This window comes from Harpia harpyja, chromosome Z, assembly GCF_026419915.1.
Source record: "Harpia harpyja isolate bHarHar1 chromosome Z, bHarHar1 primary haplotype, whole genome shotgun sequence".
Classification (NCBI taxonomy): domain Eukaryota; kingdom Metazoa; phylum Chordata; class Aves; order Accipitriformes; family Accipitridae; genus Harpia; species Harpia harpyja.
Genome location: NC_068969.1, coordinates 5,749,786 through 5,762,604, shown reverse-complemented (window position 1 = coordinate 5,762,604; position 12,819 = coordinate 5,749,786). Strand labels below are relative to the sequence as shown.

Below are 12,819 nucleotides of genomic sequence, written 5' to 3'. Positions count from 1 at the left end.
AATTCTTGTTGATATTGCAGTTATTGTTTATTATTAAAAAAATACTATGTTTATATAGTGATAAAGTTGGGGGTTTAGCTGCATGAACACCAGGAATTTCAAAGCAGCTTCCCAAGGCACAGTATCTATTTGCACATTTAAACAGGGTTACTAACAGAACTTTTTCAATATATAGTGAAGAAACCTACTCAAATACTGCAGCAGAAACCAGAGTACTAACTTTATTTGCCTGCTACATTTCCATGTATGAAATTAACTTGTTCTGGATACTGCACCAACATAATGGCCAAAAGCTTCAACTAGCATTAATTGCTATAGCTTCACTGAAGTCAGTGAACAAAAAGTAACAAGTTCACAGTGGTTTTTTGTTTGATATTTGCCTTTAATTTTATTTAGAAGGATTATCTGTTTAATGATTAACAATTGCAAAAAGACTTAAAGTCGTTTAGAATTTCTTGTGTCCTTGCCCTTGAGTAAGCACATGTAGTAGATGATAGTGAACACTTGAATGTATTATACTTACCATTGTTCCTTCTTTCTCTTTTGCAGACATTTGGGCCTAGATTTAGTTCCTCGGAAGGACTTTGAGGTTGTGGATTCAGATCAGATCAGTGTTTCAGATCTTTATAAAATGGTAAGAAATCTCACTTGGGGAGAGAAAGAAGGGAAAAAGTTTTTATTCTTTCGTCTTACATATTTTCTTGATTAGCATAGTCTCATAAGCTGAATGTCTTTTTCATTTGCACCCTAACCACCAGAATAGTCAGTGTCTCTAGTACCCTGAGTTTAGTAAGAATGAACCAACTTCGGAAGTGGCATACTTACATACATTTCAGTTTCAATTTACAAAGTAACATGGTATGAAAACTGGAGAAGGTGAGCTTGAATGTTGTTTCTTCCTACAGTTTTCTTGTTTGTAAAATCTACTGTTTCAGAAGCAGCAAAAGAAGTTCTAAAAAAACAGATCCATCATATATAGGCAATGGGAATCCTTTTAAACTTTGGTCTTTGTTGCTAAAATCAATATACTAGCATTAAATGAAGTAGCAATAATCTTTTTTCATGTATTTGTAGAATTAAGGAAAAACAGGACTGGAAAATCTTAAGAGGTCATCCAGTCCCTTCTCCTGCTTCATGTCAGGGTCAAGTGTCTCTGTCATTTATGACAATTTCTTCTGTTTCTGAAAACCTCCAGTGGTTAAGACTCCACAGGCAAACTTTTTGCTCAGTTCACTGTTCTTACAGTTTGGAAGTTTTATTAATTACACATAGAGATTTCTTGCTGTAGGTTAAGCTTCACATCTTCCTGTCATGTCCACAGAGAAACAGATTACTCCTGCCTGTTTGCACTACCCTACTTGAAGACTTGTTAAGTCCCATTCAGTCTTCCTTTCCTTAGGCTAAAGAACCCCATTTCTTTCAGTTTTTCTTTATAGGTCAGGTTTTCTAGACCTCTGGTTCCTGCATGTATTCTGCAGATATTATATTACCTAATCTGCAGTTTTCCACTGCCTTTTGCAAGTATGCTGTTGAATTCTGTCAGATGGGAAATAATACAAAATCTTGGAAGCTCCAGAGATTAACTGTGGTGTTATCTTGCAGAGGTCTATTCATTTGAAAGCACCATGAGCCAGGCAGATGTCCTGGCAAATGTTATTGATGTATAATGAAGAAGGCTAACAGATTGACATGCTTTTGGGTTACTTGATCATTACTTTGAACAGCAATTATTAACTTGCTGGGAGAAATAGAATTGCCTCCTGTCATAGGATCTAGTGTTGATCAGCCTACTTCTTCCATTAATTAGAGCTTCTAAAGCCTGGAGTTCATCAACAGTTTGTGTGAGTCCAGAAAGTCCATGAGAGCCACTGTTTGATTCTTTCAGTAGAGTCTGCAGATGCAGATGAAGAATACTTAAGTGAAAAGTCTGCTTCTAGGAGTTGCATAGATAATAAACATCTTTGCCTCGTTTCAAAGATTTTTGAGCTCACAGAAAAGGGGAGGAAGTAGGGAGACCAGTGAATAAGTTAATTTAAGCAAAACTGATCCTTGCACATTAAGCCCATCTCTGTTACGTGGCAATGTCCCTTAGAAAATGTATGTGGTGCATTTGAGTAAGAATGTTAGAATTTTCAGGAAAAGTAGTACAATTCCTTCATTGCGGAGTTCCAAATTCTATCATTATTAGTCACTAGTACAGTCATATTAGTACATAGCAAAGTTAAAGTTGTTTTAGAAATGTGAGTTGTGCTATTAATGAACTGTAAAGCCACTAATGCACTTCACAATTTAACTGCATTTGGATTCTTTGTTAGTAGGACTATGTAATACAGTTAGCTTTGTATTGAATCGTGATGTAACTGTGAAGGGAGAAACAGCATGTAATGTTCAGCGAAAAGTGAATGAAGACCTTTTCTGAGATGCTACTTTAATAAAAAATAAAAAAACCCCCAAAATAAAAACCCCAAACAAAACACCAGAAAACCCCCAGCAATTGCTTTAGTACAACTTCTTAGCTTAACGTCTTCCAAAGAAAACAGTGGGGTTTTACATAAATATTATTACAGTTTCACTCACTTCTAGTAAACTTTTAATAACCTATTTTAAAATGTTTTTTACTTTCAGCTATCTAAGACTAGGGAGATAGGTCAGTGTCTAGGTGGGGTTTTTTGATACACAAGATGTACTTCTCCCTAAAACAAAGGCACGTTTTGTAACCAGGCTATATGCTGTTGCTGTTTTGGATTATTTGCACCATTAACAGTGGATTTTGTGGAAAGAAAAATTGTTACATAAGAAATACTGAAGCACATCACTCTATAGTACTAATTTTTAATGTTTGTTCCTGATTTGCCATAGTCGGAAGGGGAGTTTGGTGCTATTACAGCAGAATTTCCCTTCAAATACAGTATAGAAATAAGTCAGTACAAAATGAAATCAGTACTCTCAGACTCGGAGAATGCAAGATAAGTTGCTAACACGATTGCTTTATTACTCTGTGTTTCATTCTGCAGGTTTTTTTACTCTGAATACTTGTAGGACAGCAAATAGCTAATACTTAATTGTCAGGGTAGTCTGATTATGTCACCCATCTTAGTCCTGAAGAAAATGTCCACAGCACAGTTTGCTGCCGAGTTCTGTGCTGGTATCAGGACATGACCATTAGTCAGTTCACACTTCACTCTTGCTTTAGTTTGTAGATTCAAGAAGACAGTGCTCTCTAATCGCATCTAATTCATAGTCAGAAGGCAATTTGAGGAACCAAAACAGCTGAAAGCCTGTTATTTTTTTTAACTTAAATTTGGCAGAAATTGAAGGAGTGGGCTATTGGGGGGGGTGTCTTTTGTTGTTTTAGGGTTTTTTTTTAACGTGATTTTGGGTTTGTTCTTATTATTTAACAAAAACCCAGGGAGAGAATTCTCCTTACTCCTGGCAAAATACTTAATGGGTTCTCAAATGAGCAGTAAGGTTTTACATTGTAAAATAATCTTGCAGGAGTAGTTGTGAGAGCCCAATTACTTTCTCATATTTGCAGGATTGTAGAATGTTAAATGTAGCATAGAAAACAGTGTCGTATTAGTAGAACAACGGATGAGGTAACACATTAGACTTTCCTATCTGTGACAACAATTCAGGCATTTTGTAGACTTAGCATTACTTTTCTTGATAAATTTTAAATTTCAAAATTTTAGCATCTTTTTTAGCTCTTAAGTATGTTTGTGAGTACTGTATGACTACTGTATTCCTCTCTTTGTCAGAACTGTTGCGCTTTGAGGCCTTGTACATCCTGTTTCTCCACGTTACTCATTATGAAGCTAAGCACTAGCGGCCTCAGGATGTGCAGCATTTGTCAGAAATTGTTGCTTTACTCCTGAAGGAAACCAAATTGCCTTTTCCTTATGACAATGTTTATGATTTTTAACTAATATGATGGAACACTTTTTGAAAATTTAAATTACTTTTGAAATTGTGGGAAAATATGTCGTCAGAATTCTGCCACAGAGCTCAGTGCTGGAGTTGCCACTAGATTGAAGCTGTCATTTAGCAACACAAGTCCAGCAGAATGTCAGAAACACTTGGATAGCACTTTTTAGTGAAAGGGGTTACAAGACAAATGTCTGGAGGCATTTGCAAAAATCAGAAATATTCAAACCTAGTGATTAAATATGTTTAGCTTTTCTATAAATTTATTGAATTGTGTATGTGTCTTCAGGATGAATTTAAGATGTGCATGAAAGGCACAACTATTGGCTATGTTACTGCTAGATCTTAGCCATCTCTTTTAACCATCTGAAAAAAGTACTACAAGTTTACCAGAGTTCCTAATAAATAGACAAGTTTCAAATTAATGCTGCTATCACCTCATAATTGCTTATTCTTTATTGAGATGGAAAATGAGATGTTTTCAAGTAATAAAACTTGAAAATAGAGACTTTAATTGCCCAGAACTCTGCTAGAAAAGGAAACCAACTGGACACAAACTGTGCAGGAAGCTCATTAAATCTCTGCGATTAGTTTGTTTGTTTGTTTAACAAAGCAGATTGTCAGAGGACAGATTTGTGTACATTTGGTTCTAAACCCTAGTAAGAAGTCAGTAGAGAATATGAAGATAGAAAGCAGTTTGTTTGAGACTGACTTGGTAATGATAGGATTCACTTATCAAGCATCATTAGGAAAGGAAGGAGGAAGAACAATAAAAACTAATATTGGTAGATAAGATATCATGAGAAGCAAGTTTGATGGGGAAAAAAGAGGTAAGGAGAATTGATAGCTCTTTCAGTAAATTAAAAACAAAACCACAAGATACTCACTAAGAGGCCAAGTTGGATAAATTAAGAATTCTTCGTTGCCTTCAGTCACTAGAGTGAAAGAAAGGGAAATTAAGATTACCAAGAGCAAGTATAGAACAGAAATATAGAAAAGTAGAGTAGTACAAATGGGTAAATAGAAAAATTAGAAAGGCAATGCACAAATTAAGATATAACAAGCAACTGTTGTCAGTTGTATCAAGAAATGGTTTTATATAAATAAACTGGTAGTAATTGGGAAACTAAAGAAAAGTTTTTACACTAGGGGCAAACCAATTGGCATGTGATGCAAGGAAATAACGTGGCATTTAATGTCCTTTGCATCCCTCTCAAGCTCTGGTAAGGTGGTAAACTGTGTCAAATTGGTAACAATACCTGTGGAAAAGTGAAAGGAGTCGCACCTGAACAGGGGGGGAAAGTTTATAAGGTAGGTATCAATTCCAGGGGGTTTAGAACTATATACATTTCATTTGGGATGTCTAGAGAAGCCATATCAGACATGTTAGTGATAATCATTGGAAAGATGGGTAAGGTTCCAGAATACTGGCAAAGGGCAAGCATACTTTACACCTTTAAAAAGAAGTGATGGAGGAGGAGGAGCTATTAATCATTCTTTCCCAGTAAAAAATGCTGGAACAGAAAAAAAATCCAGTTATTTGCAACAAGGAGGTAAGTAATAGTGACTGTGAACTTGTTCAGAATAAGCAATTTTTTAAAGTTCCAATTTAATTCCAGAACATAAATGAGTCTAGTGGATAGAGGAAAAGCAGCTGATGCCATATTTAGATTTTCATAGAGATTTTAAATGTTTTTTTAATTGAAAATCTCCTAAGGTCGTTAGTTCTGTAACACAAAGCTAATTAGAAAACCCGTACTCAAAAAAAAATGGCGAAGAATGGTTGTCAATAATTTGATTAAATAGAAGGAGGGATGAATCAGCTTAATTTCTTGTGGTTATCCTCCATTTTGTAGTGCTTCATGTTTCCTTAATGACTGGATGATGAAATAGGGAGTATGCTTACTAAATATGCAAATACCACAAAGTTGGAAGTGGTGGTACATAGGAGGAAAGGATCAGAATTCCAAATAATGTAGAGAAATCAAAGAAATTATCTGAAAAGTGTAGGATACAAGTGAGAATCATAAATGCAAGGTTTTAACTTCTGCAGTCAGTTGTTACTTCTGAAGTGCATGTTGGGACGCTACAAGCTTAGGTAGTTTTGTAGGAGAAGATTTGAGTATTATAATGGCATCTCAAGCTGAATTAATTAATCTTTTCATGGATAAGACAAGATCAGTGGGCCTAGGTTACAATGACAAGGATTCAGTTTAAGCATCAGAAAGCACTTTGATGAAGAAAGATACACTGAAATGGATCATCTTATCTGTTAAAGTTTGCACAGCCTTAACAGATGACTGTCTTTTGGGAAAAATAAAGGTAAAACTGGATAATTTCTTAACAGTCCTATTTTTATATCACCTTGCAAGGCTTTTCAGGTTGGAAGAGGCCCCAGGGGAGGTCTAGTCAAACTTCCTGCTCAATGCAAGGTCAATCCTGAATTCAGACCAGGCTGCTCAGAGCTTTGTCCAGTTGGATCTTGAAATTCTTCGAGGAAAAAGATTGAGTCCCTGCTCTAATGCTTGACTGCCTTGATGGGATTATTTTCTTCCTTGTTGGAAAGTTGGGCTATCCCATGTTGTAGTTTATGACCACAGTTATTTTGTCCTCCTGCTGTGCAGCTCTGTAAAGAGCCTGGCTGTGTCTTCTTGATGATAACTTCATATTTTTTGGAAGGCTGCCATCAGGTCACCTCCAAACCTTCTCTTCTCCAGACTAGAAAAGCTGCATTCCCTCCAGCTCTTCTCATACCACATGTGCTCCAGCTCCCAGCTGCTTTGGTGGTCCTTTGCTGAATGGGGTGCAGTATTTCAGATGTCGTTTACTGAATGCTGAGTAAAAAGGAATAAATGTTATTCTCAATCTACTAGCTACATTCCTGTTAATAGAAACAGTAAATTGTTAAATGTCCTTGATGCCAGAGTGCTCTCCTGACTTATGTTTGGCTTGCTGTTTAGCAGGACCCTGCCAGTCAATTCCCAGCCTACAGCATGGAAGGATTAGCCTGTCCCAGGTGCAGGACTTGTTGTATTTGTCCTTGCTGTACTTCATTTCCTTTTAACCAATTTGTCTGGATTGCCTAGATCCCTCTGAATGAAGACCTCCTCTTTGAATACATTGACTGCTGCCCCCAATTTAGGATCATCTGCGAATTTATGAGACTGCATAGGTCTCAGGATAGACCTCTGAAGAATACACGCCATCACCCACTGCCTTTGGAGCCTGACAATCCAACTGTTTGTTGGAGTTTTGTTACCAATATAGTTAGTCTACCCGTCCAGGTGTAACTTCACAACTTGGGTACAAGGATGCTGTGGAAGACTGTGGTGAAGGCCTTGCTGAACTCAGGGTAGACAACAGCCACTAGTCTTCCCTCATCTACAGATCTAGTCATTTTACCTTGGAGGGTTAGCTTGATCGAGCATGATTTACCGTTGGTAAATCCACGTTGGCTATTTTCAGTCACCATCTCATTCATGTACCCAAAAATGGCTTTCAGGAGAGCACATACACTTCGGGCACTTCGCCTAGCCAGAGGCAAGGGTGTGTAAAATTAAGTCGGTCAGTGGCTGTCTGTATTGTAATGGCGTGGTCCTGAAGCATAAAAGCAGAAAGTTAGTGAAATCTAGTCTTTCGATTGTGAATAATTTGAAACCTGAATTTTGGCCAGTTACTGTTACAGGTTTTCCTAAATGTGTGCTCTGTAAGCAGCCGTGTTTGCTGAGGAAACTAGCTCTTTGGACCACCTCTCATGTTTCTGTTGCTTGAGTTTATCTCCACTTTTTACTTGGGTTTAGAGATGAATTTTATTCAAAAGAAGTCAGGATACCTTGAGCAGTTTAAATAACTGGTCTTTTCTATGCCAGCTGATTCTGAGTGGTTGCAGGTGACAAAAAGATTAAATAGGCAACTCAGCCACCTAAACTTAGAGGGTTTTAGCATTCAGAAGACAGTGCAGTAGTTAGACAAACAATGGAGCTGGAGATCATTATTTCTTCTGCTGACAATGTGAAAGAGGACATTTTTATAACTGTGAATGTAAACAGATGTCAAAATATGCCATTTAACTTAATATCATCTTGATTTAGTCTCATTATGAAAATTATCTCTCCTTTTGTGGTAAAAAGTCTTATTTTTGTTCTGTGTGAAAGACAGTGACATAGTTTGGAAAAAGTATTGCCAAATAAATTTTGTGGACTGTCTTTTACTTTCACCTCTTTTGAAGCTACAAGGTTATCAACAGATTGTGCTGGTCCTGCTACAGAGTGTATATGTTTAGTCAGAATAAGATGTTGGGTATGTAATAGAAGGATAGAGATGGGGGCAAATGAAGAGAATATTTATTAGCATGTGGTAGTGTTAATATTTCAGTTTAAAATGCTAATGTTAACATATATGTGTGTGGAACAGGCGTGGCAGAATCATTAATGATATGGTTTTTAAAGCTCCCTGACATGTTTTCAATTTAGATTAGTATTTAAATCTCGCTTTGGAGATTAAATGGGTTCAGTGACTATTGCAGTCCATTTTCTGATTATAACATCTCCTTCTAGCATAAAAGGCTTTAAATACAGGATCATCCTCCAAGTTCTGTTTTGGAGATGTAGCTCTCTATACTGATGCTTCTTTACAGGTGTTGGCCAGCTGAAATTGTAAGAGATTCTTTAACCATTTATCAGGATTTCACTTTCTGATCAGAGCAAAAAGTTTAAACAATGTCTAAAATCCATCCTTCGTTCTAGATGTCTGTGTTCTTTAACAGATACACCTTTTCATAGACAACATACTACTAGAATAGGATTAGTGGTGAGGTATCTTCCCATTTAGAAAGAGAACACATAGATTATACAGTATAGGGTAATGGACTTTTTGAAAAGAAGATGCTATTAAAGTGTTGGAAATTCTGTCTAGCTTGTGACAGCCATTTACTGTAAAAGCTAAGGTAAACACAACCTGTAAATTCAAGTAGTTAGGCTAAGGAATGGCTTAACTGAGAAAAACCTTTAGGAAAGCTAGTGGTCTTGTGAGTGATGATATACTGTGAAAAAAGGCTGTGAAAAGTTGGTAATAATCTTGAGCAGTCATACTTTAAAATTACTGTTCTAATGCTACACAAATATGATGTAAATATTTCTTACTTTCAAAAAGGTTTAAATTTTACTATTTTGTATCTCCACAGCATTTGTCAAGTCGACACAGTGTCCAGCAGAGCACATCGCAGGTAAACATCATCTACATATGAATTCTTGTTATCTTTAAGTGTTCGGTAATATATGTAAAGGTATGATGGAGATTGTTGGGTAAGTCCCTACACATAGAACACTTCCTCAGAAGATCCCCAAGTAATTAACTGACTAAGGTCCTTCTTCAGCTTGCATTTAGGTCTCTCTTCCTTAGCTCTAACTGTTGTTCTTAAAAGTTCAACTTCTGTAGTGATACGAAAAGCCTCACTCTGCCCATGTGAGTCTTCTTTCCACTTGCTAATACATGGCTTAGTAGGCTTCTGTTTCACATATCCTTCCTCTAGTAATGTAATCCATTCCTGGTCATGGAATTTGGGTCTAATCTTTCCAGGAGAATTGTGCTTCCACAGGTAGCAGTCTTTAAAGGATGAGGATTTACTTGGATTTAATTTAAAATCCAGAACAAAATTCATTTTAAGCTCTGGGTTTTTTAAGCTAGTACAAATCTCAGTTGGAAGTCTGAAAATTTTAAGATTTTCTTTGTTAGTATGTACCTGTCTATGCTTTCAGAAGAGACTAGCCTAATGATCTTAGGATATTCATGCAACCTGTTTATTGAGATCAGCATGCAATAGATAGAAAGGGCTATAAAAATTAAAGAATAAATTTATTTCTATCTATACTCCTTTTTTTTTTCCCCTACCCAATTTTTCACGGTTGTAAATAGGTCTCCTTATACTGAGTCAAAATGTAAACCTTTCTGCTATTTGACTTTGTTGGTTGCTCATGTTATCAACTGTTGTTAAGATCTCTTTTTGTTATACCTGCAGGGCTTATTAGCCTGTAAAGCCTGGTTCTAAATGAACTCCATTAATGAATTGCAGCTGCTGAAAAGAAATAAAGTAACAGATGTTGTTCTTAAAAATGTTTTGAAGTCCATCTGCTTTAAATGGAAATCATCAAGAACCACCTTTATTATAGTTCATTTTCAGTACCAGTATCAAGACAATATTTGAGAAATAGGATTGACTTGGTTTACTTGATAAAAATAGATTTCAAATGCATAAACCATTTATCTCATATTTACTTGGTTATTGTGGTTTCTCAAACTATTCAAATTAAAAGTGGAAAAAACGGAGGAAGAAAACTTAATCTAGCATGTATATCTAAGGTAGAATATATTTGAGATTAAGCTTTTACTTGATAGAGAAAGGAGAGCAGAATTGCGGTTAAAATTATGAAGTCAGTCACGTGTCCTTTATTTGTGAAGAACTAAAAATAATTTTCATTGTTTTTCATCAGGTGGATACAATTCGTCAGCGTCATGGGGAAGCTTGCCGTATGCCAGTGCCTCATCACTTCTTCCTCAGTCTGAAGAGCTTCACCTACAATACAATTGGAGAAGACACGGACGTCTTTTTTTCTTTGTACGATGTTAGAGAAGGCAAGCAGATCAGGTAGGACTGTATCAAGTAACTAGAAAGCTTCCTAGGAAAAAAAATATGAACAAAGCAAATACATTGGAGAAAAACATGTGAGCTATTCTTGTGACACAACTGAAAGGACAAAGCTGATAAATCATAAGTTGACAGCCCTGCAATGCATACCTGAGAATATTAGTAGTACTAATCATTGCATATGGAATTTGGTGCTTACATATAAGCAAAGCATTAAAGGCACAGAATACTTGAATTTTGTTTAGGTTTCTGACTTTGCCTCCACAGATTACTGCAGGTCTTAGTGTTTAGTAGCTGCCGCCTTAGGGCTGTTGTTTAAGAAGTACTAGTAATGGCAGGGCCACACTGTGCGACCGTTTTGAAAAGAGGACTGCTGTGTGTTTGGGTACTGAGGTGAGGCTCTCAAACTCCCATCCACGCCTTGCCTTACAGGCGTGTTACAGCTTGTTTTTATTGCTCTGTTGCTATTCGTATTCATCCCTATGTCTAGGCTGGACAACTGTGCTGCTCAGTTCATTCAGGTAATTGGTACTAATGTTAGCAAATATGAAATGTACTGTATTTTTCCTCTACAAGCATGTGTTTTGAAAACATCAGAATATGTAGAAGATTATTGCAGCATACGCATTGTGTCTCAGAAATTAAGTAAGAGTAGCTTGGTCTGATCTAAAGTGAAGCATGTTTGTGGGTTTTTTTGGAGTTTTGATTAAGGCATGTCCTGACAGTTGGCACAGACTGCATTTGCTACTGTGGTCAAAACTGTCCTAGTTTTCAGCACGTTAGATTTCGATTTGTTCCAAACTGAGGAAAGAGCCCCTAAATGTTTTTTCTCTCTTTGGAAGAATATTATTATTATGTGAATAATGTTCACCCAAGAAAGGCCAGAGTAGAGTGATAACAGTTTTGTAGCTCTTCAGAATACATCCCTCTAAAAAAGTGGTCTGTATTAGAAAGCTCTAATGACTTAATTGTGTCTTATAAATATGTGTCTGCCACTGTTTAGTTAGGCAACTTAAAGATCTTTTTGCAGAATATGGCAAGAATGCCTAATCTGATACTACATTAGGTGTCCCCCCCCAAGTGAGAAACACTTGTTTTGATGTAGTTAGGTGGACTTGCTTATAATTCCTTTATTGAGAGAATTAATAGAAAATAGCTGTTAAGAGGAAAAGGTGCAAATGGCAAATCAAAACAAAAAAATATGCACAATTAATTAGTTCATATCACAGAGCAGTAAAATATCAAATTATTTAGATGAGGAAAGCTGCAGGGAGGAGGAAGGGACAAGCTGCTGCTGCGACTGTGGAAGGCCTCAGAAATTGCTTCAAAAGGAGATGAATTGTCTTGGGCTGCAGTTTGCATAGTATGTAAACATTGAATGGGAAAGCTTTAAGAAGGGGTTTTGCCAGTGATGAAAAAAAGAAAATAATAGTTATAATGAGAAAAAGTACAGAGAGTGGTTCAGGCATATTTAAATATATATAATAATGCTTTGATGTGCAAACAGTTGTTATTACTTAGCTCTTCATGTTACACATCAGTGATCTGCTGCAGTGAAAACAGCATAATTTTTACATTATCTTACACCCCAAAGAGTGGTGGGGAAGAAGTGTGTAATGAGGCTGAGCTCCCTTTTAGAGAAGAAACTTAGAAAACAGACAAACATACTGCTACAAATTTAGAATGATGTTTTTATATCTACTTTAAAAGATTAAGTTTCTTTCTTCTTCTGTATGCCTCAGGAAATAGTACATTAAGGTAAAAAAAGCAAGCAAAGCTTCTGCATGCTGCATTCTAAATGGAAAGGACAAATTCGCTTTTCTGAAATGGTTTTGAGGTTGATAAATTTCTTATCCAAGCAGTTCATGCTGGAGGTTGACTGGCTTTCAGTGTTAGTGCTTTGGACATAAAGTAGATTACAAACCTCATTGAACCTGTTGGTTGCAATCGTTACTTCTCAGTTAGGTTAAGTGAAGAATCGGTCAAAATTCCAGTGTTTTTCAAGAGCTGAAGTAGTAGCATGTACCAATTATGGATTAACAATCAGAAGGTTGGAGCAGCAGCTGAAATACAGTTTGAGATGTATTCCCAGGTTCTGAATACAAATACGGTACTGTACCATGTTTAATGATTTGTGCTGTCTAAAAATGAGAAGCAGACAAAAGGTGACAGTGGAGAGATATGTATAGCAAGAATAACAATGCTGCTATCAGAGGGGTAAGACCTAGAGGTAAAAAAAAAAAAGGAAAAAG

The 12,819-nt window shown here is 36.4% G+C and overlaps 1 protein-coding gene across 16 annotated transcripts in view; it reads left to right on the top strand.

The window, feature by feature from the left end:
• DOCK3 (dedicator of cytokinesis 3) overlaps positions 1–12,819 on the top strand; it is a 229,496-nt gene that overhangs the window by 81,711 nt on the left and 134,966 nt on the right. For all 16 annotated transcript variants that reach the window (XM_052776412.1, XM_052776406.1, XM_052776413.1 and 13 more), the window contains exons 7-9: positions 550–634; positions 9,107–9,148; positions 10,413–10,567. In XM_052776412.1, coding sequence (XP_052632372.1) covers positions 550–634; positions 9,107–9,148; positions 10,413–10,567 — 282 coding nt within the window. The remainder of the gene's footprint in view (positions 1–549; positions 635–9,106; positions 9,149–10,412; positions 10,568–12,819) is intronic.